We start from the raw sequence: 27,014 nt of genomic DNA, 5'->3' as shown, positions 1-27,014 counted from the left end.
AGCTAATGAGATGCATGTACCACCTAGCTAAATTTCCCAGTGCCTTTAGACTGATTTATTGAACTGGCCCTATACAATCAGCAGACACTCTAACTAACATTTAGGCTGGTATAGCAATTCCAACTGTCCAATGTAAATACAAATGCCCATCACAATATGAACAGTGCAAATTATCTGAGATCCAGCCAGACACCCCAGACAACTGTTCTGTCCAAGACTGTTCTGCTTGCTCTTGTCTAGAAGGCCACAGCTCAAAATTCGGGAATCATTTTTATGCTATTCATCAAAACAGAATTCAAATCCATTTTGAGCACAACTACTCATCTAAGCATGTACAACTGATGAGAGAATTTGTTTTCTGTATCCTGATCAGATAACTTGCCTACAACTTCTCTCTGAATTTGAAATAGCACTTAATTCCTTATAAATGCTATTTAACTATGATTTTCCCAAACATCTACTCTAATGCCCACCACAATATAATCACTGGCCAACTGTAGAGATACAAGGCTATCAGATGTGAAGAATAAAGAGATTTTTGATACGTAAAACCATCCAAAATAGCTTTCTCTAGGGAAAAGACCTTTAGGAATTGGGAATAACAAAGGTTTACTGAAAACGAGTAGCTTAGACTAAGGCACATGAGACAATCCCAAATAAGAACCCTTCTGCTAAGAAGAGTGAGCACCTAGCTGCATCTCATATTTTGTTATTTTAAATTAGGAGAAAAGGAAAATCCAGAAACAAGACCAGCTTTACTTACACGGGAGTTAATATAAATTGCTGTGAATACAGGGGGAACTCCCTTTGCTTAGAAAAACTTGTTTCAGAATATGTATTTCATATAGAGGAGTGCTAAATTCCGCCCTACATGATTCCTCTGACTGCCAAAGAAATTGTCAGTACCCAAATGCAAAATTAATCCATAGTCTGTGCAGTTCTCTACGATCAGTTCAATTAAAAGCACTGCCAATACTTCAGTCCATGAGATTATGTATTTTCTTTTACAATGGGCAAAACTGAAGAAGCAAGTATGTTGTGCTACAAAGACTTCAAAATTTTGAATGACAGTGAATTTTGTAGCCTACTATCTCAAAGCAAAATCCTAGCAGATAAATTATTACATGCCGCCTTCTCCAGTGCTTTTTTAATTACAACAGAAATTCTAGTGTAGGTTCAATCACATTAAAACTAATAACAAATAACTTTAACATAGAAGCATACATATACCACGTCACCCTGGTTGTGACAGTTTAAATATTGCGCACACATACGTGAAATAAAAAGTAAACTACCAAAAGGTCAAACTGCATAAGACAGTATGATCATAGTTACCAACGTCACAACATAAAACATATGGTGACTGCTAATAAAAAGCGCCACTTGTAAGTTATATCACAGTGTCCAACATATTTCAGATATTTTACACTGTTCCACAAAGGGAAACATATGAACTATTGCTGAATAACAACTGCTAACCTATGTTAGTTCCTATATGATAATTGCTAAAACACTGGTAAAGTAGTCAGGTAAGTTGTAGCCTATGGGATAATTACATACACTTTTTTACATGACAAAATGAAATCTTTAGAACACAGAATTGTGGTAACTGTAATTGCTGTTATACTGAATCAATATCCTGATCAAATTTGCAAACACTCATGCAAGCATGTTTTCTGCATTCATACCCATGTAACGATTCAAGAAACACAGCACTCTCATAGGCAATGGGAGTAGCTTGCATGCACTGAAGAGCAGAATTCTCAAATCACAGAGGAACCATAGTAGGTAGGGTTTCCCAGCAGCTCTCTGCAAGAGTAAGTGGAGGGAACAAAACCTTCTGTTAGCATGCTAATATGATATGTCACATATGTCTTGGTGTTTCAAAGTACAGGTGGGTATGCGAGTGTTAGTGGTAAAATCAACTTGCCTCGAGATTTTACCGTAAGAAACCACTTTCTCCTTCTGTAAGGTACTGTATAGAGTTTTATCACCTTAATTTCCTACATTTGTACAAACTAAATATAGTTCTACTGTCCATTTCCTGATGTGAACAGTTTTTTATGTATACGCTCGCTGAGCTCCTTTCTTGAATGACATTTCATCTACTGATTCAAATTACTTTTAAAAGACTAGTAAAATGCAGTATTAGGGTAAATGATGGAATACCATCAAAGCCCTATGGACTCCTTCTGACTTAATGAGGACATGTTCAAAATTCTAGCAAAAAAAGAATCTGCTTCATGAAGGCAAATGCATACCATTCTTCATTGCTTCACTAATTCCATCTGAAGTGGTTTTGCCATCTCCCACTATAAAATGATTTATTTTCTGGATACAATGAAGACATCACTTACTACAAAAGCAGAAAAAACCAACACAAACATTAATGCTTCTAATGGATGACAGTAGTTTTCAACAAGAACGCTGCTGTAATTTCAGCAAATCTTACAGAGCAGTAATAAAAAAGAAAAAGGAAATCACATGCTTCTCAAAATAAAGCTGGTAGAGAGAAAACTGCAAAATCTTTAATATCACTGCCTCCTTAACCTTGAACCACTTGTTAACTCACACCCACATCCTCTTTCAGTATGTTCTGTTGAGGAATGAATACAGACTATGCCTACTCCATCACTCATTCTTGTAGGTAAAAGAGAATTCTTGGAACACCCAGATGGGAGGCAAGCTCAGCCAAATTACCAATATTGTTACTGTAGTTGAGATGACTCTCTTTCCAAACCATAATTTTTGGCAGGATTAGGCAAGAAATGCAAGAACTGAGAAACAAATGAACAAAAATTACAATAAATTTATCACACTTCTGCTTAGTTCATTTTTGCAGTGCATGATGTTAGTGGCATACCACGCATAACTAATGTCTTCTGATTGTACTTAAGAAGCAGATGACCAAGTATTCTTGAATAAAAACCTCCCTCAATATATTTACACTTCTACCTGCTGAATCCTTAGTAAAACCATGATACAATACTTGACACATTCACGGCAGTTTTGCTTACCTCTTACTACCACACAGTTTCACAATGCCTAAGAATCCAGCACCTATTCCAGTTTCCTAGAATGCACATCTCAAAGCTGTTGCAACTTCCAACAATGCAGTACAACTTAACAATTCTCTTTTATCCTATATACTATTTATTGTCAAGTAGAAAGTAAAGTCTGCACTAACATAAAAGTTGTTGGGATTGGCTACAAAAGAACAGTTAAAAAGAACTTAATGAGACTATCTGTAATTTCCAGCATTGCTAACAACTAAATGGATGGTACTGGCTTAATATTTGGTTAAATTGGTCTGGATAAATCCTTTACAGTAATTGAAGTACTTAACCTACAATTCTGAGTTACCTTTACTGTGACTGCATGCTTAATATCTGCTGAAACTTTAAAGATAAAGGAAATGAAGCAAGCGGCTTCCATGGCTTAAGCCTGACTAAAGGATGTATTGGTACTGGTGCTCAAGAGTTTGCTGGAGAAATTGCCTTTGTTATCTGCAAGCCTTTCAATCTCAGCCCTAGTGAAAGAAAGGGATGAAAAGAAAAAAACAGGACAAATAGTTCACATGCAGGACACCCTTCATGAAGTATTCATAAGGCAGTATGGAAGGATCTTCCCAGCTTCTATGAAATTTACACCAGTTACCATAGGTTTTTGCATCTGTAAGCACTTGACTTCTGAAAAGCAGCAAATAGGAACTCAACTCCAGAGGAGAGCGAACGGCTCCAGAACACCCAACATTTATACACTGCACATCTGTTTAAACTTTAAACTGAAGAAAGCTAGGGTAAATATCCTCATGAAGACTGACCATCCTTTACTACCAAAGTGTCACTTAGCAACAAATGAGTCAGACTGAAAAATGTTTATGTGAAAGTTACCATCAGGACTCATTCATGAGCTGCTGACAATTTTCAGTAAGCCCTAAGATCTTTTCTTAAGATTTCCAGGGTAAGCTCCATAGCAAGCCATATTTTCTTGTTAATTTTACCCCTAGAAAACTTCTAATCTGTTAGATAAAATTTGGAATACTTCCTTCAAGAATTCTAAACCTTTTCCTTATCTTTGATGCAGTTGAAAATCCATTATTATTATTATTATCAAGCTAGCAATCAGTTCTAAGACAAACCATTCACAGAAAAGTTTCCCTGGCACTGTTGGAAGATGTTAATGGCTTAAAACTGTTAATCAGAGAGAGGTATTACTATAGTATCAACTACAAGTGTAATTTTAACCTTTAGAGAAAAATCACCAAATATATAGAATGGTAGACACACAGCAACTTTGTGAGTAAAGACTATTTCTTAATGCCAGCCAGCTTCTCCCACCACCACCCTTTTCTCAATCAGTAAGTGTTAGCAAGTGCAAGTAGTTGAGCCATCTGACCACTGGGAGTTAAATTAATTAAAATTTAAAAGAATTAAATTAGAAGTATGATTCAGAGATAAGAATTAGAATGCATTTATGTCCTTAAGTAAATTACCATTCTGACATTAAATCAATCACTACTTCGGTCTTGCCAAAGTATCAGAATACAAAGCGTATCACCTACTCTTATTCTGCTTACTGCTCAATTCAAAATCTGTTATCTCACATTTCTAAATTCAGTCAGGACTACGTAAGAGTCCTAATTTCAAGGCTGTGGATTAGCAGGTAGTTTTCCAAGAACTGTCCTCTCAATTTAGAGAATAAAAGCAAGTCTTATTTATTTTTCTTGGTTCACCAAACATCACTGAGTATTAATCTTTGCTTCCTGAACAGTTAACACCCATTCCCAAATACTACCATTTTTGTTAAAAAGCAGAAACGTTTTGACTTTCTATTGATTGACTGATGTGCTTGGCCTGATATTCTCATTCTTTATGGATATATAATTAGGAATTTAAACTAGATTTTACTATTTTGCAATCCAGCTTTTAATCACACAAGTTATAACTGATGCATGGTATCTAAATGACAACTCAAAAGATAACGTAATCACTACTAGTAAGGGTAATTACATGAAACACTTTCTTTTAAAATTTCTTCAAATTTTCTTGTTATTTCACACTGATAAAGCACAGCAGCGCTTGTGGTAATGACAGTTACAATGTGAGGTACATCATTAGAAAATTCTGCTTGACAGTCTTAAAATTCCCAGACCTTTGCAGGATTGGACCAGCTGAGTTTTTGCCAGCGTCCCTCCTGCTCAAGAAGTGAGGGTGAGCTATGTGATAGTGGGGACCACTGTACCTGTCAGACTACAAAGATAGCATGCTAGAAAAGAAGATTCCATAATCCAATGTCAATGCTGAATAAACTGCCTGAAGCGCAAACTAACATGAAGCAGAGTCAGAAGTTTCCACTACTCTGTGGTCTGTACATGAAGCAGAGCCAAGAGCTTCCACCACTCCATGCTCTGTAGCGTAAGACCAAATAGATATTCAAGCACACAGTTAACAGGACAGGAGGAAAAGCAATTCTCTGCTCCTCCACTACACTGTGAAGGATCAATGACCAGGAAATTCAAGGAGTTTATACAAGGAGCACAGACTTGCAAAAGGTAGGATCAGGAAACTTTCTAAAGACCACAGAATTTGGCCTATTATGTACTTACCAAATTACTTTTTCAATATTTTCTTTCTGAAGAATTTATCCCAGATTGCAACCACCATGTCATACAAAGCTGTAAAAAAGTCACTACATGATGTTTCCTACTATTTATTTATTAAACATCTCTATACACAGATTAGAATTCAAAGTCGTCAGGACATAAGTCTGCCCATATGTGAAGATCAGTCTCCAAAAGAACAATTTCTATTACTCTAGACACAATGCATACATTCTCAGTATAAAGAAAAGCCATATCATAGAAAGTTTTAGAAACCCGATGCTAGAATTAAGAAAGAGCCTAAATATTCTACTCTCTAGAGCAAAATTAGCAGCACTTTGAAGTTCTGACACAAAATCTTTAAAGTCTGCCTAACATTAACAAAGAGTTTGGGTTGACATACACTGTTTAAAAGGGACTATGGAATCTGTAGGGCTGAATAAACTATCATGGTTTAGGATCCAGCCCTTCCATCCCCTCCCTAAAGTCCTGTGTGGCTCCAGACCTCCCTGGCAGACTTCCCTTCCTCCAAGCTTTGGCCACAGGATACACCGCAGGATTTATATCCAGAGGCAGGGTTTCAGGATACCAGGGTTCAGCATGAGGTCTCAACGTTTCCCCATTCTGTCTCCACATTCCTTTATGTTCTCCTACACTACGCAGAACACCACAGATTAGAGCTACTGTGGTACCTAATCTAACCACCACCAAAGAGAGCAGATAAACTGCTCCTAGAAAAGCAAACACTCCTGCACAAGTCCTATCAACCACCACCTTGGCCCACAGTAACATTTCAACAGGCTGCATTTATGACATACCCAGCCTCTATGAGCACAAAAACTAATTTCACATGAAAAATTCCAGGCCTCACATCCAGTTCAGTATTGAACTCATCAATTCTATTGTACAAATAGCTAGGAAGATGCTAGTGCCACATTTTTGCATCTCCAGTATCTTGCATTTTGCTTGGACACAGGCACAAAGGAAAAGTGGGTGTAAAACACTAGTATGCTGATTTGTTAATATTTAAAGCTTATTTTGCACTGCTGTGTAAAAACTATACGCTCATCTCTGTACCTGGGCAGTAAACACTGTGATAAGGAAAACTGTTCTAACTGCATTTTACTAGATAAGCTTTTAGAAGAAGTTGTAAGCTGCAAATAATTTTAAGATGGACTTTTAGTATATTTATTGTACTTGGTAAATAAATAAGAGTTTCCTGGACCTTGGCCAAGGTTGTATATTTGTGGGATATTTGCCAGTCTTTTTTTTTAAGCTTAAAGTACACTTATGTATCACAGAACATCTATTCTGTTACTGCATGACAAAAACACTGATCATACTAATACTTACTCTAATTCATTGAAGAGCATCTCCTTAAACTTGGCAGTAAAGTACACAGAATTCCAAATGTAATTCTTAATGTCCCCAGCCCCAGACACTGGCAGAGTTCAGAAGCCAGGCTTTCTCAAAAGGAATGCTTTTAACTTCAGCACTAACAGGGCTGAAATTATTGTTAGAAAAAAATGTGTATTTCCTTTTTCCTTCACCCACCCACTGTCTTCTGTGCAATTCAGCTCAAGGTTATAGAAAACTCTATGTTCTAAGCTCGGTGATCCAAATTCTTCGGTCTTTACTTAGGCAAAACTCCCATTGAGGTCAGTGAAGTGAGTTTTGCCTGGGTAAGAACCGCTGGGTGAGGCCACATACATGGCTCTGTAAGCTAAGGAGAATGTGAGGAGAATGTGAGTGAAAGTCATTACTGCATGTAAGTAGCTCATGTTTCCAGCCATGAAAATCATAAATTACTTTACAATGTACAAATGAGCACCTTAATAATTTCACATTACTTAATGTTGTAGAACACATATGATAAAAGGAATAGAGAAAGGCTTGTACGAATAAGTGACCATGATGACACTAATTCTGTGTGCAGCTACAGCTTTTCAAGTACAACTTCTTACTTAGCAATCATGAAAAAAAATCTAGGACCTAAAATAAAAACTCCTCTAAAAAAGGCTGGCAATGATTACTTGAACATGCAGCTCTGCTTAGAGCTGCATATCTCATGACTGGGAAGCTCTTCTTAAAGCAGTGTACCTCATCTTATCTGTGTCCTATTGTAACTCATGGGATACTTCGATATGTCTCATAGCCCCACCAGAAAACTGTGGAGAATATGAGATATATAGAAGGATTTAGGTTCAGAAAAATGCTTCATAGCAAACAAAACACTCTGTTACTTAATAGGTAGAATATCACTGTTGTGACATGTCCATTCTGGGTCTTCAAGGTGTCTTAGCATGCTTACGCTTGCCTGCATAAGTATATTCTCTCACACATGTGTGTGCAATCTGTGTGAATTTGGTCTATGTTCTCAGATTTGACAGCCCTAAACACCATCAGTATTGTGATAAAACAGATGTAGGGACTTTAATAATGGTTTAAGAGCGAAAACTGGTTCAAACTGAAGTGAAACAAAAACTTTACAATGAAGCAGAAATTTCATTAAACCAATTTTAGCCGACCTTCAACATACTACAGAACTACGTTCTGAGTATCATGCTTTTTTGTTTTGCTTCTGCATGTTTCCCTTCCATCCCCTCTTTTCACTTGAGATTCAAATTCATAAATAGGTTTCCTGCCCTCATAAAACTCAACTTTTGAAAAATTAAATAATTGAACTTTTTTGCTTACTTTGAGCATGAGACCTTGCTAATACTGCATGACATAACACTAACAAAAAACCTAATACTTTAAGTTCTGCCTTTTGGTATTTTTTAAGTCCTATTCTTCTACTCTGCCAGTACAGATGTAAAACAGTTGGATCTGCTACCTGACATTAACTATCACAGACATTTAGACCTCTCCCTCGCTCCATTAATGGAGATTTAAGGATTCGGGCTCCACTGAGGCAGCAGAATTTAAAAAGTAATAGGAAACAAGATACAAATCTCTTGCATACTAACTTTCCACCTCTCCTCTGTATTCTCTGTTCTGTACCTCTAAGAAACCAAGACAAAGCATTCCCACCTGTGTATCAACCACACACTGTATTTTTCAAAAGATTTATGTAAGCTGCAATACTCTCTATACATTATCTTCAGAGAAACTGCAGCAGTTAATAAGCCAGTTAAAGTCCTCAATTCAAATTCAAATCTGAGGAAGTTATATGTAAAGAAGTCAGTTTTAAAAACAACTTTTCCCATGTTCAGTACATTTCAAAAGAAAGTTTAAATCTTTCTAATGAACTGATGGAACTGGATGGACTACATGAATATTTCAGTTGTCCCATCATTCTCAGAGAACCGTATGCTGTCTTACTCCACTAGATACAGAAATAAGATTACTTTTAAAAAACTCTTTCTAACATTTAACGCCTAAAAACTTATTTAATAGTTGTATTATTTATTCTTTTGTTCCTGCCCAGCACCCCAGCAGGCCTTTTTAGATCTGGATTTGTAAGAGCACTTTGGGAGACAATCACATAGGATGAAAGCTGACGCTGGACTTCTGCAAGAGAAGCCTGTGGAAGACAAGAAGGATTTGCTGCAGGGGAGGGGCCACAAGCCTGCATTCCAAATATCAAAGAGTTACATTAATGGAAGACTTGCCTGCACCAAAATCCTGTGTCTCATGATCAGTTAGTGTTTTCACCCTCCAAAACCTCAGGGCACAGGGCTACCACCTGATTGCCTTCACTTCCCACGCTATTGCTACTGTGAGTCTTTCATGACTTGTAGGAAGGGAACAACTCCAGCTTTCCCATCCAAATTAAAAGTCTTGTATCAAAATCTACATTTACTATACTTAAGGGGGAAAAAATAGATGCAAATGTATTTCCAGAAAAGTTCAGATCTGTAATACAGGCATAGATTCTCATCTTCCTCACACAAAAAGTTGTTTTCAGTGAAAAGAAATCTGTTTTCTTTGTACTCTTAATATTTTCAAGTAACAGTAACAGAAGGGATTACCTCCCTCAGGTTTATCTGAAAGAAGGTAACAAACACATTGGCTTTCCATTTGGGAAGGAAGCCACATGTGGTAATCTGTTACAATGCCACCGCTGTACTTGCCTCAAAAAATCTGGGCAAAAGCGGCCAAAAATAGGGAATTGGTAAAGTCAGATGGTTCTGCAAATGGATTAGCATGCACGGTTACAATGCACAAAAACAGTGAGGATGGATTTTATCTGGGAGATTAAGATGGGAAGAAGGTATTAACTTGTGCCACTTCACACAGAGAGTAGGTTTAAACCTCTGTGGCACTTTTCTCCTTCCTTTTTGGCAAGCGTGCTGAACTATGCTGCAGCAGATATTCCCATCAATTTTGTCTTCACCTGTTTTAAAAACAGCAGAGGAGCTGAACTCTCCACACTGTTGATGCAGAACAGTGCATTTCAGAAGGGGCAACGCTTACAGCAACAAGAAACGAGTCAGAGGACAAATAAATATTACTACTTTAGCCTTCTACATAACTGGAAACCACTAACTGTTCAGATGAAAAATAGATGCCATTCTATCAGGTTGCCATGATAGATCTTAGAAAGACACAGACAGTTTTATGGTCTTAAAAGTGTTCTTCACTGAAAGGGAAACTTGGAAGTAATAAAGCATTTTCTTAAAACTGAAGCCTGACCGCAACTGCTGCCAATTCAACAGTAAACTGGCTTCAAGTATGTGGAGTCAGATGGTTTCAGCTTAACCACTATAGGGAAACCAACTCTGCAGCCTGGCACAATCACTATCTGGAAATCTGCCACGATTGTGCATTGAGTTAAGCTCCAGACAGACTGTAAGGGCTGAACTTTAAACCATTTATATTTTTAACATACACAAATAAATTTATAGCTGCATAAAAAAATGTCATGCTTCAGGGATTAACCTCTAATAACCTCTCTTGCTATGTTAACAAAGACATTTAAAATCTGCCTCTCCAACTTACACAGGACTCCAGTTAATGAAGGCAATTCAGAAAGAAATTTTAGGGCCTCATTATATCTAATAAGGGATTAGTGACACCAGCAATTTTTAAGACCATTTGTGGACACTTTGATGCTGCCCTGTGGCTTGGGACTCCCTCATTTTAACTCAGGATTCCCAGATGAAGGTAATTTTGGCAAGGTGAACAGAACATTACAGACATGAGTGGCATACAGGACTTGAAAATGGAAATAATTTTCAGAATGTCATGACATACTGCTTTAATTGTTGGCATTCCACCATCTAACAATTTAGTGTTATCCCTCTTTAACAGATGAGAAAAGTAAGGTCAACCAGGTAAAGCAATCTGCCTTAAGATTGTAGTTATTCTCATGAAGCAGAGTTTACCAAGGAAGAATACCTATGGCTGAGCAGTACTTACATGACACTAATGCAGCTACAGACACTACCAGAAGTTTCCTACCTCTTAAGTCTGGCAAAGGCAAGACAAGAAATACATAGCAGAACAGGAACTAGTCAACGGGAAGTTTTAAGATCTGACCAGTTTTAAACACACTGAAAACTTTAATGGCTTACTTAAATATTTGACACACACACCAGTTTTTGACAACAGGACATTATGTAGAAGAAAGTAATCCTACTAAGCACTCCCAGTCTGAAAAAAGTTGACAGTAGAAGCCCATCTTACATCTGTTAGAGCACCCATACAGATATTATCTGTTCTGAACGTCACAACTTCAGAAGAGCTTTGTTTGAAATATCTAACTAGACAACAGGGGATCCACATAGGAAAGAACCCTTAAATCAGGGTCAGTCTTTACCATCAAAACTGAAGCAGCTACAGAAATTAATGTATTGATAGGAAGAAACTGAAGCTGGCAAAACAATTTTGACATTCCAATCAGAAAAAAAAACCATCAGAAGCCTGCCTTCTCTCTTAGCTGCTACTGTAGAACTGTTTCCAACACTACTCCAATTTTTAAATAGAAAATGCAAAAGGCCTTACAGAGATGGTCATGACCTCACATATTTTCTGTGAAATTGTCAAATATTCAGACTATCCAAATTTTGTAGGTTTATTTCCAAACAAAAATTATATTCCTAAATTTAACCACTGATCTCAGAATCTTCAAGGACAGAAGGCAAAAAAAAAAAAAAAGGAAAAAAGGAACAAAGATGAAAATTGTCAGGTTTAGAAGAAAGATTATAAGATAAGATGACCTGCAACAGAAATTTGGATGTGCTTACCTACAAGGACAATTCTAATCTTATATTCCAGTATGACTACTGATGCTTCTATTTTCTGTCTAGACAAAACAGTAAAAGTTAAAAATACCAGGGAGAAAATTTAGTTTACTTAGCTTCAAGGACATGAAGTTTAGTTTGACTTCTGAACTTTCTGAAAAGTTCAACAAATCCCTAGGAAAAACCATCCCACAGGACAGATGTAAAAAACAAAAATAAAATGAAAAAAACAAGAAAAAGCGAGCCACCCAACTGCTAAAGCAATTCATGCATCTGATAGTATTCTACAACTGATGATGTGACTTCACGAACTGTGGTCTGTAGCTCAGGCTTTATGCAGCCTATACAAATACACATCAAGGTTGCAATCCATTAAAAATTGTATATACTTCATTAAGAAGCAAGATTATATTACATTTTCTATCCAAAAGATACTATAAAATAGAATTAAAATGAGTAGTTCATGTTCACTGGTGTCAGGGACACAATAAATACCAACAGCACATCAAGGACACTGTCAATAACAACTGACAGAAGAATGAGTGAAAAAAAGCTTTTTTTTGTCTGATTCAGGTATTATTTTAAAATTGTTTTTTCAGATGAAATGGAGAGAGATCACAAAGAGACTAAATACTTGCATTTATATATACCTCTAAATAAATTGGTAAGCACGTGAATAGGATTTTTTATTTAATAGAAAACCAGTTGTTACTCATTTTCTAGAATGAGTATGTATCATGATTACAGTTACATTAATTCTTCATGGTTTAAACAGCTTCAAACTCATAAATCCGTAATTTATATGTAAAATTGAAAGCAGACAAAAGGGAGAGATACATAAGGGAAGTGTACCTCTATGTAAACATTCCCACAGGCAAACAGAAAAACTCCAGCAAAATTATATGTTTGGAACAAATAAGTATGAAATTTCTTACATAAATTAGCTGAGAAAATTTTGTAGGCCTCCCTGAATGTCATTGCAGTGATCTACACTTTTAGGGCTTAACTGCATGTGTACGCTCCAAATATCTTAAGATAAAAGTAGAATGTAATCAACAACTTGAATTAAAGCACCGTAAGACTTACCAAATGTGACAAATGTAAAAGCTATTATCAGTATCGCATTTTCCTTAGACTATTACTTACGTCTGAATCTTACTTGTAAATGTGGTTGTTATTAACCAGAACGCTTGTATGAAAAGTTGTCACATTTCATCCTCTCCATAGCACCTTACCTTTAACAAACAGCCACAGAGCTTCATTTGATTGACACTACGAGGACCAACAAATTATTCGTGTTTGAAGAATCTGTTTTGAAACAAATGTTAGGGTATGATACCTCATCAAAATAACCATAACCCAACAACAGAAACAGAAGAAAGTAGTATGTATTGCGGTGTTACTTTAGAGACTACAATGCCTCCTGCTAAGAGGAATCTCTCACAGTTTAGCACTGTAATACTGCACCTGTGTAACAAAAACTTCAGGAAAGGGATACCTTTTCAAGCATAACAAATATGAAGACTTCACTTAATTTTTGGTTTATGCATCTACGGATTTCTAAATAGAAGTATGCTATTAGTAAATTAAAATGCAAAATTTTGATTCAATCATTAAGCACATTTTATAGAACGAAAAAACCCCACAGGTATTTATGGCATTGAAGAAAACGTCTCTGCTGTCAGCCTGCTTGCCTATAAAACCATTAACAACAGAAAACCGAAACTGAAATCTATGGGAGATAAACTGTACCTAAAAAAAATAAAATAAAAAAAAAATCTGTCTTCAGCTGGATAGCACTGAATTTTTACTCTAGTCCTCCAGAAGTCCTGAATCTTCAAAGGAATAAACCAACCACACAAACAAAACAAACCCCCTAAACCACTCCCCCTCAAACAGTCGTACGTACCCCACCCCAAGCTATGGAAGACTTTTAAAGCCTTTTACCATCATCACTGTAACCCTTTGAAGCATCCCAGCAATGATGTCTCAGAGGTCTGTAATTATCAGGTAGCTATCATAGAATGATTTCAGATCAGATAAAAATTTAACTACCTCTTCACATCTGTAAGTTTAACAATTCAGTGAGTGAATAATGTATTAACAGTGCTAATTAGATATCACCTGATCTCTGAGACAAAGGCTTAATATTCTCATAGACTTAAACCAAATCATGGCAAATGCCTCTTTTTTTCCTTCCTGCCTCCCACCCGGGCGGTGAAGGCACAGGATACAGATGACAATGACACTGAGGGATACAAGATAAAAGAAGTAATTTCATGAAAGTAATACCTTATAATACTAAGACACTGACACTGAGGAAACTATTGGACAAATTCACAAAAAATATGTATCTTGTTCATTTCCTTTTTTGGGGTTAGGCTTATTATGAGTAGCTTTGACAATTTTTTTTTCTTTGAGGAACACAGGACATTTTTTCAACAGGAAGAACAGACATGATGACTTCATTTTGAAACATTACTACAAAGTCCCTCTTAACAATGTCTTCATTATTAATCTCAGCACTACTATTCAATTGCAAAAAAATATTACTTCTCTATATCTGCACCAGCAGGAACTCCTAACCTAATAAATTTTTCATAAACATCCCATGTCTGAAGATGTCACTTATCACACCATCCGGGTCTCAAGACACTGCATAAGAAATACACACTTAGAAAGAATCCTTTACAATCACGTTTGCAAGTCCCACATAATTAATTTTATTCCTAACTTTTCCTCAGTTGCCAGTAACACCGTGGTCTTAACACTGCTGGAAACATGGATCCATTGCCTTGTGTGGAAATTCCTATTATCTTCAAGAAGTAATGCTCACTATGATCCTATCTGAGCAAGAAACTCATGCACACTATTTCAAGGGAACTTCTCACACACCTGAAGCTGTGAACACGTTCAAGTACTTTGCTGAACAGGGTATATCTCTAATAAAGGGGTACCAAAATTTAAGTAGTCTATTGTTTCATTTTTAATCACAGTTGATGCTGGAGAGTTAGAAATTATAATCTCCACTAGTTACTGTAACAGTCATGATTACCAAACAGGATGAGTACTATGAAAACAACCACAACACTGACACAATCTTTCCCCTTAAACATAAACATCCTTTGTACTTAAGACGGATAAAAAAAAGAGGTAAAAATAAATTCCAGAAAACTGAGATAATCCTGCAATAATTGCTGTAATACCACAAAGTCCTAGGACATAATCACATATTTTTATTTTTCTTGAACACACAACTGGAAAATACTGCTTTTGGTCTTTGACTTGGCCTGAGAACTCATCCATTGTAAACCCTTTGAAACCATATACAAAGAGTTCATCACATACAGTGTGGACATACGATGACAGAAAAACTTACACTAACCACCCATGATGGCACACAGCAGTTCTACCATACAAGAACATTTACCATCTGGAAAAAAAGACAAACGATAAGGCTGAAATAACACTTTCCCCCCACGTAGTATTACTAATTAAATATTCATCTAGCCTACAACCTAACTTTCCATGAAACTGGTTTCATTAAATGTCCAGACAGAAACATAGTTTGATTCTTCTGCCCAATGGCAGAAGGCTGTTAACCAAGCAGAGCTGTACGTGATTAACAGGTAGAAGGCACATGCCTGGACACTCCTTGGATTACACACAGACCATTCACCAGTCTCCATCTTTTGACATTTTAACATTGGATTTTAAAAAAAGTTGTTATGCCACAACACTTTTATGAATGAAAATGGGAAATTTTTCCTGAATTTTAGCACTGTCATTGTAAAATTTAAAATGGTTTGCATAGTTTAGTCAGCTCTTACTATTTTTAGATATGCCCCACACCAGATTTTTTTTCCCTTCCTTGTGTTGCAGGATACCACATTTATTTCCAGATCCTCGCAACCAATGCATTTACAATTCAGTATTGTACAGGTATGTATACAATGCATATAGAAAAACTTGCATCTAATCAAGGCAGTAGGATTTAGTTAATGCCATGTCTTTCCTAATCCAGAGTTGCCAAAAATGAAACCTCATTTATGACAGTTTTAAATCAGTGACAGTTTGGCTTTCGTCATGTTCATCTGAGCCAAGACTTCTCCTTGACATTCCCAATGCTGATCCTCCACTTTTGCTTCCCTGCAATGTCCATCTAATGAAGCCTCCAATAATTTCCACAAGGCTGGTTGTTTTTCAGGTCATTTCCTTCCTTTCCTATAGATCCATGGCCAAATCCTCTTAAAGCAAACAATGTTTTAAGCAATAATGTTCACTTCTTACTTTCTGAAACTTTGCCAAACTGTTTATGATAAAGTAGACATTTCCTTCTGACTTGAAGCAGAAGTATTAGCATTTCTGAGCATCACCAGTTTGCTATCCAAGAACTAACTTCTTATTCTTTACAGGGAGATGTGGAAGTTCTACAAACTCTAAACTTGCTTGCTAGGTATTCCCAGCTTTCTCTTCAACAGAGAGAAGAACCCAGTCCTGAAACTTGAGCAAGAACAGTGCTATATGCATTAAAATTTGTTCTTTCAAGTTCTGAAGTGTTTCTCCTTCAGTAAAATACAGCTTCACCAGCTCTTTAATGCTTATTTAGCAGCTGGAAACAGCTGCAGATGTTAACTTTTGATCTCATCTGCTCTCAATCAATTCTTTAAAACGAATGGTTGCATATACAGCTGGAGCTACACCAACTGCCATTCTTTCCAAGGACTAATGGACTTCTGTGCATCACAACGCTGACTTATGACAACACGGGAAAATGTATTAGATTTTTCCAAGCAACACCTACTCTTTCAGTACACTGTATCTTGTCTTGTAAACAGATATTTACTGATTCTTCTTTCCTAAAATTGCCTTTGCAAAATCAGACAGTTCTTTTTTCACCAGCAGAACCTATTGCAGTGAGAATGATAAAATTAAAATTAGCCTAATGACTCGATGTATCCACTACTAAAGTGAAAATTACAGACAGAAAAAACCTCACATTTAACAAATAACATTTATTATCACCTTTAAAATAGCGCGATATTTGGGTAGTTTGTTAGGAGTCAGGACAAAGAAGAAAACAGAACTGTACTTGATAGATTCCTGGCCTGATTCTCACTGAGACTAAGGCTCCTTTAAAGCCTCTTGGTATTGACACAGCTATGTGAAGAGAAGTTAGTACACCTAAAAATAAAACCACTGAGAAGAAATTAGATGAGTATGTTGTTATGATTGTTTACCTTTATTTGAACCCTAAGCATGGTTTTACTTAGTAACCATTTTTATGTGGTTAGGAACTGATTTCTACCGCTACAAATAAAGCATCACGACACTAGTTGTCACTCCTAGTACTTCTCACTCTCATCTGACAATTAGAAGTGCTGGTCACTCAGGAAGAAAAGGCAGGACACAACCCAGTCTCTGCTGACTTGGTCTTACCAGAGATAATCCCCAATAGCCACACTATGACAGCTGCATGCATTAAGTATCTTCTTACTTCCACTACCAGAATGGTCTGATAATGGAAATGCCTATCATTTTGCTTTGGTTTAGTTTTGTTAATATCCTAAACCATAATAAAACAGTTGAAGAAATATCTCTGTTTCTTATGTTAATCATTCTTAATTAATGGTTTCTTTGGTAATGCATTGTTCTTCCCAGTGCCATCACATCACCAATAACCAAGTAACTCAATGAATGTAACATGTTATGAGCGTTTGGTGTGTGCTCTATCAGGGAGCCTGAGGGTAACATTGAATAATTAACCCTGAAATACGAGACACTCACCTGTGTAGTGGAAAATTTCAAAAGGCTGAGGTGCAGCCACAGAGCAAATGATGTTGTAATGACCTCATGTCACAAGCAGGATGTGTATGTGCGCTATATTTAATGGCATGGGGCTACTATCCCACTACCGCTTACCCTCTTCCAGTTTTTCCACAGTACCAAGAAAATCTGTGCCTGAGGTTCTCAGTATCAAAATATTTAAGCAAATACTTAATAAAATTGTCTTCAGGTCAACAGATTAGCTCAAATACCAAAATTCTACCATTTCAACAAAGAATTTTCCTCTTAATGAGGAAATAAGCAATTTATATAGTTATCCTGTGTCCTTGTGCTTTTCTAGAGGATATTGGCTTGTAGCTGACATCAAAACAGTTGGTGCCCCTGGCTAGAATATTTCACTATCACCTGCTCATTTGAACACTAAATAAATCTCAGTTTTCAAGTACTTACAAGCAAGAGCCCAGCACGTGTTTCAAATACTCTATTCATGTACAGATGTTAATATACCCTCCATACACTGAATGTTATCAAATGTGGTTTTGTTGTCTCTGCAGCAGTTACTTAAAACTTGTTTCAAAAGTATACTGAAATTATTACATTAAGAAGAGATCTTTCTTTAGCAGGGGTAATTTCTTGTGGTAAATCTATTAACTGTTGGGATTAAAATGCAGCATTTCCACATGTTTTTATTATTGCTTTTATAATTTCAACTTCCAAGGAGCAAGGAGGTAATCTTGTATTAAAATACCAAGCTTTCTATTGGTATGCTATCCTTTACCTGTGATGACTTACATATTAGTATCTTTTCAAAAAATAATTCTAAAACAACTTTTAAATTTTTAATGAAAGAGGTGGTTTTTAACCAACATATTTTAACAACAAAGGGATTTTTCCTTTAAGTCAAAAACGTTAAAGGATTTATTCTGACATTTTGGGAAGAAATCTCATGAAAAATGGAAGCAAACACTATGCTGCAGTCAAAAAGCAGTTATGGTTGGAAGGATTAATTTGTTGACTCCTAATTGACCTCACTCTCGTGTGTCTGCCAAATAGGTGGGTGTGGAAATTTGTCAAAAACTTCTCTCTTGACAAAACCTTCCTCACAACCCACACGCTGGGAAAAAAATACCTGTAACCCATGAAGAAACAGATCAACAGCTTCAGGCAATGACATACACAGGCAAACCTTTAATTTAATAGTCTCTCATGCTCCACTTTCATGTGTCTCATTTAGAAGGGGTCTTTAAAGAGAAGCAATGTAGCTGCTGTGAGTGATATAATTGCTGTGTTGGTGCCTTTGGGTCCTTAAACACACCAGCGGATGATGTTTGATCCCTGCTGCTGTCCTTTTGGCAGCAATGAACAGCAAGTGATAATGGAAGGAACAAGCAAGAAAGGTACAGATCACGTAAGGACGGGGATGTGTGTGACACATACCAGTCCCCTTCTATCCACTGCCTTTCAACCATGCAGTGAAATTGTGCTTCACGTTCCTGATCACTGCATAATTCCCTCCAACTCTTGACTCACCCGCTCTGAGTCACAGCTCAGTAAGCACTGCTAGTAATCCATCTATAGCTGTATACCTGCAGGAAAGCCTGTAGCAAAGTTAACAGCAGGGCATTTGTTTAGTTACTTAGCATAGCCACTTAAGTGTGCCAGGTCTCATTTCCAGAATGGCCCCGATGGCAAGAGGCTAGCTAATTCTATTAATCAACTAGTTTCCTTAAAATGTGTACACCATCCCCATGCAGAATGTAACAGTGCTGTACATAAAATGAAAGATAATCTCAGATGCTGGGGGGGGTGTGTGTAGGGGGAGGGGAAAGTGTTTTAAGAAGTGATATTACTTAAAGGCAACCACCAGGAGTTTACAAGAATTTCCATTCTTTTAATTAAAGATTTTATGAGTGTTGGAACACATTCCTGTGCCCTAATATACATCAGAGCACTTAAGAAAAAATTCAGTCTTATTACCATAAAGAGATAGGAAAACCAAAGAAGTCTTCTTTAGAAGAAAAAAAGCTATTTATACAATGACTCTTATGATTTAAAAACAATTACAGAGACTTACTTTACTTACTAGGTTTTATTTCCCCTTTTTCTGTTGTTTGTGAATACCTTTCAACACATCCTAATATAAACTACCTGCCCCCTAAATACATTGCTCCATTTATACGCTCAGCATGTTTGGAACAATATTAAAATTCTAAGAAATTCAAGATAAACTCTCTGTGCCAGAAGAAAAAGTATTTACATTACAGTGGTAAAAATACATTCATTAGCATTCAAGTGAATTATTACTTCAATAAGCAAAGAAAAAAAATAAACTAAACTAAGAGAACTGATACTGATAATGAAATACAATAAAGAAAGTATTTTGCAAATTTTTAGTTTCTAGGTAAAATAATATTTCCAGGTGTAAAACTCCTGGTAAATTATTTAAAACATATGTCTATCTAATAAGTAATCCAACAAGTTTCTAGGACAGCTTTCCAGAAAATGGTCTATGAACCATGTCTAAGAAACAAATTAGCTCATCCATCACACATAACCATTTATTTGGTAATGACTTAATGAATTTAGCTGAACTATAGTAGGACTGAGCATGATGCTGCAATTACTGTGGGAATTACTGTAGCGCTCAATCTGTCTTTAGATGTTTATAGCATGGAACAAGAAGCTCAACACAGCCTGAACCAGAGCCCAAAGTCAAAAGGCTTTGGATCTAGGCCTATGATTTGAGAGCTATTAAGGAAGTATCCTTACAGACTTCAGCAAGTATACACCGCTCTGCTAATATTTCAGTCCTCCTGCCTTTCCCACAATAGGCAAGAATATGCTGTATAGGAAGAACTGAAAGCCCTACAGAAATCTTGAGAAGAAAATTAGAAGAACATTTATTCCACCCAATCACAAAGGGTGACAGAATACATTGAGTCATTTCGCTAGAATGTAATTAACTTTAAACTGAACATCCTACTACAGTAAGTTTACCTCAAAAATTTTAAATCAAAATAGGGTTGTGTTAGTAATACTGCAGTTGAGACAGACAATAAAGCTAGGAAGAGTGAGGCAAGAATGTCAGAGGTCAAATAAACCTGTTCTGTAGTACTTACAGCAACAGAAATAGAGCATATTCTTATAATTTGGCCACGTCTGTAGATACTTGACAGGATTATTTTTCAACTATGGTATGTCTCACTTTCAAATGTTCTACTGGTGATGTCAGCAATTACTGCCATATTGAAATTACCATCTGTTTTTTCTAACCAAGAATAGGGTATTTTTAAAGTAAATCCAAACAGCTTTCTTTCATGTGTGCTAAATAAACAAATGGTTCAATCCCTCCTTAGTTACTAGTCCACAAAGGCTCTCAAACATTCTCGTGCTTCATAATCAGAAGGGTTAAGGGTGATATTTTATGGGAAAATATAGTCAAGGTGACATATCAATTTCTCAAGAGAATCAATGGAAGCCTTACTAACCTTGGCTTGCAGATGGGAATACTCAGGTACAGAGATGAGAAATTATTTTTGTCAGTATGTCAGTGGGAGAAATTATGTTTTCTTATATGCTGGCCTCATTAAAGTCAGAGATGGAAATGCTTGTTTTATTGGGTCCTATGTGCTCCCTGCCTATAATTGAAGAAGTTGTATCAGTAACTGGAGCCTGGTGACTGAGCTAAGGTTAACTAGTTCATTTCCTGGTGATACAGGGTTTCTTTGAGACAGCGCTAGGATACAAAACCATGAAGGTGCTAGAAAGGCTGATTTGTCAAGCATATCTAAAAGCTGTTCTTATTCACAACTGTTTTGAGCTTCTGAATGGTATTTTACTTCTGCGGCCCAGGAATTTGTAACAGCTGTGTAACAGCACTCCCCTACCTCACGGGACTATCAGAAGGATAAGAAAACCGAAGATAAAATCCACAGAAACAGTAATTAAGGCCATGCCAATATGGCTGGTAATGTAAAATTGAATGCAATAACTGAAAATCATTAACAGTCATGTAGTGTAAGCATTGCCATGTTCATTCTCCACACTGTCCTTCCACAGAAATTTACTGAAGTTTCATTAGCCTACTTTTGTGTGACCTGCGCATTAGCTGTCTCCCCATGCCTCTTCACACGTACACACCATTTGCTACATGTGCATCAGGTTTGATCATATGACACCGGAAGATTCCGCTGAGTAAGGTCAGAAATTTTACTTTAAGTCAGAAAAAAGAGAGTTCTTCCTTGACAAGAAAAAAGTCAGTCAAGAAACAGTGTCAAAAGGGCCATGACCTCAAGTTGTTTGGTTTTTAGTTGGTTGGTTTTTTCCCCCTCTCTTGCTTAAGCAGTTTATTTCTGAGATCAGCAAGGGAAAGCTCCATTCATATTGTACCACACGGAAAGAAGTTCCAATGCTGGGACGAAATCTACTCCCCAGCTAACCTCAGAAACTGCTTGGGCAGGTGCGAAAGAATTCTACACAGGGCAACAGATACCCTGAAGGTGTTTTTTAAAATGCTCTATTATTAAGCTTTTTCTTCCACGACCCAGTAGAGCACAGAATTGATTCTATACATCTATATGCATGCATATATGCACAAACACAAAGTTTTAGAAGCAAAATCACAACTTCAAGGTTACAAAAAGGATCACAGGTCTTTAACAAGGTAGGAAAGACAATAATTAGGAATGGGAGAAATGGTTCAGGTCTAATAGAAACTCCCTTTAGTTTCTTCTGAAACCAAATCAATCAATCTACTTTTAGGCATGAAAGAAATCAGTTTACCTACAAAGACAGTGTTAAAAGTATTCATTTTCATTTAACTTGTTAGTATATTTTCTTTTGTCCAGAAAGGGAATCTTGTCTCTGAGTGCGAAGTGTACATAGTTTGGCCTAACATCTCAAATCTTCTAAAGTTTGTCATTAATTCATTTGCCAGATTTTCAGTTAAATATGCTTTGGACCTGTAAGTGTTCTTAAGTTTCTTGCAATGGGTTGTATTTGTGTAGTTGGGATTGACACCTGAACCTGTTCAGAACTGAATGATCTTTTAAAATGTTGACAAGTTCACTTTGCTTCTCTGGTTCCTATGGCCAAGTTACATACTGCAGAGAAGATAGCCACTACTGAAGTAGAAATGAATGGGAACTCACAACAATAGGGGTCCTCTGCATTTTTGTGTGTTTATTCCTGGTCTCGCAACTTGGGACACAGTGTAAAACAACTGTTCCACGTATCAACCCGTAAGCCACTGATTAGAAACAGCAGATTCTGTAGCATACAAAGATTCAGACTCAAAGTTGTTTAGACTTCCTTACGCATTTTAGCAGGTAGAACCTGATGTTTTCATCCTCTTTATACCCAAACTACAAAGGGAAGTATTTCACAACTGTGATTAACAAACACAGCATTTATAATAAAAAAAAAAAAAATTAAATCAACCTTTGAGGACATTGTTTAGTATCTTTTACACTTCACATTAACTGCTTTATGAAGAAAGCTAAACAGCATCTGGTATTTAGATATTCTTAAAGCTAAATAGTATCCACATAGTATCCACAATAGTATCAAAGTTTTGCTTCTATAAACCACCTTATTATATTAACTGTAGCAAAACATTCTGTTATCTGAACAAATACTGCTTGACAACAAGTGAAGAATAATGATATGCTTAGAAGACTTGAAAATATGGGGATAGGGTATTCTTCAGGAAGACTCTCCAGTAGCTCGGAGATTTCTCAAGACCAATATATCTAGTCAAATCAACAATTTTCATGCTAGAGATGATTCCAAACCACCGGATTAGAAAAAGTGGGAAGGAGCAAATCTTGATTAAGTATTGTTTTGAAATTTGGAGTTCAGGCCTCATGCATTCTGTATAGTATCACATATGTTTACCCTACTTCATCTTTACTTTCTAATTCCACATCACACAGGTTTCCCAACTGATGACAACTTAGCCTCAGCTCTTTCTCAGTCACAGAAGATAGCAGTACAGTTTGTTGATGAGGACAACTGCTCCTGGACACTACAGAGAGAAGGAAGCTGAACTGTACCCCTCCAGCAAGGCTGATCCTGGAGGAGGTACCAGCTAGAGCTTCCAGCTATGGATGAAGACAGTCATGCTCATTTCCTAAGCAGCACACACAAAAAAATTTTGCTCTTGGCCACTGCAAACATGGCGTAAGTTGCAAAGCTATCCAACCTTATTTCCCTCCTGAACAGAAAAGTGATGGTATGCAGTTTTACTGTCTTCATGCCAAGTTGTTCCTTAACAACAAATGAAAAGCTGAACACAATTATACACACATTAGAACAAGTGTTAGGGGTTCCTTAAGAATTATAAGGGTAAAAACCTAACAGTTGGATTTTTGTAATTTTGTGTTTCTTGAATGGTCAAAGTTCTGCAGCATTAAAATTCAGAGAGAGCAAGTTGGCAAGAAAAGCAACTTCCCATTGACTTTATAATCTATCACAAACTGACACTTTTATGAGCAGAAGTTTTAAAAATACACACCTATAAATCAGTTAAAATATTCAGAGAGGTAAACAGAACAGTTGAAAGGAGCACAAAATTACAATACAGGTTCCTTCTAAAAATGGCTTCTCGCTTATGTTCCCTGTCTTCAAGTCACTGTCTGTCCACCACGGGAAAAATCTTAACTGAGTAATTTCCTAGAGAAATAATATTTATGTGGCCAAGGATCTGCAGCTGGTTCAGACAAATGTACAAGATTATCGGGTGGTCTCTTACAATACAGGATGAAGAATTACTACATTAATAATAGCAGACACAGTACATTTTTATTATATAATTTTCAAAATTAGCCATATGAACATAATAAAGGAGAAAATTTCTCACTACCTACTAAAACCTATAGCCTAAGATAAAGTAACAGGCCATTTTTCATATTCTATCTTCTGTATTAGCTGAAAAACTAAGAACAACAGCACAGTTTAAAGTACTTGGCATATAGATCTCGGTGCAAAAACATTCCACATTGCACTTTTACTGCAGAATTTCATTTCCAGGTAAGAACACAGCATTGCTTTTATTTTACTTGCTAACGAGGATAATTGGCAGGCAACACTGCTGCTGCTCTAGATTTGTTCTTTATATGGATCTCTGAAGACCACATGTGCATGCAGTGGTGACAGAAATATTTTCCATATGAGCCACCACACGTTTTAAGGTCCCTCAGTCTGGACAAGGTGAGTCCATCTATCATTTTCTGTGCTCAGCAACAATCAACCAGGAAGTTAAAAACTTCAGTGACAACTAGAGGGCAATGATCAGCTTCTAGTTGTTCTGATCATCAATCCACTTAAATTCCCTAAGCCTCTCCTCAAAACTTTCCCTGCTTTAATTAGATCAAAGGCAGCACAAGATTTCATGAGAAGACGTTTTCTTGAATCAGAACTGTTACGACTTCTTTTTTTAAACACCCTGAAAGCAAAATACAGCTTATATCTAGATATAAAAGCTACAGAGAGTGTCAACCACACACCGTAGGACAAGGTGTTTTTTCCAGCTCACTTCCACTTTTACCAGGGAAAGTAGTTGCTCTGGACTTTATTAGGCTACGATATATTTATGACGGGGCTAACAAAAGACAAAGCTCTAAAGCAGAATCACTGTTTTTAAAAGATTTACTTAAGGAAGGCATATTATGGAACAAAACTATACAATGATTCCTTTAAAATGCCTTTAAAACTATACATCACATTTAAGTTAGAGCAAGGGAGAATAAGTATCAAATGTGTTTTCTGCTAGTAACTTAGATGGAATATTTCATATCTAATAGTACTATGCTTGATGAATTATTTCCTAAATGACAAACGAGTAGCTGAAATTTTCTGCTTTGGTATGAAATAAGAACTTGATGAAAAACTGCTCTGATGAGAACAAAAATCTGGAAAATTGCTCTTCGTTAATCAAGTTGCAACTTTATATAGCGTAGCAAGGGCTGTTCTATTCCATTACTTAAGATTTCTCATCTTAAGAATGCATAAAGTCACTCTTTAATGATATGACACACATTTTTAAGAAATAAAAATCTTTCTGCCCTGCCATATATTAAACATTACATATACTTGCACAAAAATAATGTTATTAAAGTAATGGAGCCTGGAGTTTTTACATGCTCACATCCCCAAAATATATCCTTTGTAAAAACTTTTTCAATCATGCACATTTTTTCTAGAAAAACAGAACACTACTATATACTGCTGCAAAGAATATCACATTTCTGTGTTAGTAAAGAAAAATTCACTAATTAGTCATCTCTCACAGAAAGCATACTGTGTATCAAAAGAAGCTAACTTTCAAACTACTCTCCCTTAGTACCTATAGGCTGGTGAAAAAAAAAAACCACCGAATAACAAAAAACCAAACAAAACCTCCCAGAACAAAACAAACCCTGAAAACTAAACCAAAGCAAAACAACAGATGAAGCAAACAATGCAATTGTGAAGTGTCTAGCAACATAAAAAACATTCACAATCTGTCTTAATAGATAGGAAGAAAATACAACTCTGACAAGACGATTTTTGACAAGACATTATACTTTGCTTACCTTACCCCCAGGTCTTGCTAATGCTGCTGTTTGAAAGCAGAGCAACGTTAGTATCAGGTAGCTGACAAACATTATTACCCAAAGTTAGAGCTACCCTGGAGGAGAAAACCCTCTGCCAAGTACTAACAGCTAGCAGATGCACTTGTGTCTCAGTATCACAGCCCTGAGTTCTTTTAGGTACGACTACTTTCTCCCTCTCCCCCTTTCTATCGCACTCACTGTACGACCAGAAGCTTTGCTCTCAGCCACTGCTCTGAAGACAACTGGTAAGTTGATCTCTTCATGTAATGACTTCTCCCTGCTGGGGGAGGGGGCTCAGCCAGCAATGAGCTGGGGGGCTGTAGTCAGTATAAAGCAAAGAAGGGGAGGGACAGAAATGGTCACTGCCAAGTTATGCATCTGCTGTGATTCATGGAACAAGCTAAACGGTAACCTTTAATGCACGAGGAGGTTTGGCAACGCGTTATTGACTTAGGCAGGCATGATTGGAGAAACAGGCTAAAGCAGCTTGCAAAAGATGCCTGTTGATGGTTAGACGGCATGTGCTACTTAAAGGTACAGCACCTCCTTTTATCGAAGAAGTTTACAATAAATAAATAATAATTTAAAATCTAAGCAGGAAGTAACCTATGGTTTTACAGTCAGCCCTACACCAGCACAATCCTGCAACCTGAATGGCCTGATCCTGCCAGGGACTCTGTCAGAATCTGCAGGCTCTCAACTCCTGGCTCACAGTGAACCCAAGTGTCCATTCACTCTCAAGAATGCTACAACTGCTCCCTGAAATGGAACCCCAGCCTTTAGAATAATCCTGGAGCAGGATAAGGATGTAATTTCTTTTTCATATTATACCTAAAAAAAGGA

At 36.8% G+C, this 27,014-nt stretch overlaps 1 protein-coding gene across 4 annotated transcripts in view; it reads right to left on the bottom strand.

The window, feature by feature from the left end:
• The window catches only part of THSD4 (thrombospondin type 1 domain containing 4), a 307,576-nt gene that overhangs the window by 99,101 nt on the left and 181,461 nt on the right, over nucleotides 1-27,014 (bottom strand). The window contains exon 1 of one of the 4 annotated variants that reach the window (XM_075763905.1): nucleotides 26,151-26,418. The exons of the other annotated variants lie outside the window; for them this stretch is intronic. Within the exon in view, the coding sequence (XP_075620020.1) occupies nucleotides 26,151-26,222 (72 nt within the window). The 5' untranslated portion in view covers nucleotides 26,223-26,418. Of the gene's footprint in view, nucleotides 1-26,150; nucleotides 26,419-27,014 lie in introns of those variants that run through there. 4 annotated transcript variants of the gene reach the window in all.

The sequence above is a fragment of the Balearica regulorum genome, chromosome 12 (assembly GCF_011004875.1).
Source record: "Balearica regulorum gibbericeps isolate bBalReg1 chromosome 12, bBalReg1.pri, whole genome shotgun sequence".
NCBI lineage: Eukaryota > Metazoa > Chordata > Aves > Gruiformes > Gruidae > Balearica > Balearica regulorum.
This window is presented reverse-complemented; position numbering and strand designations above follow the sequence as displayed.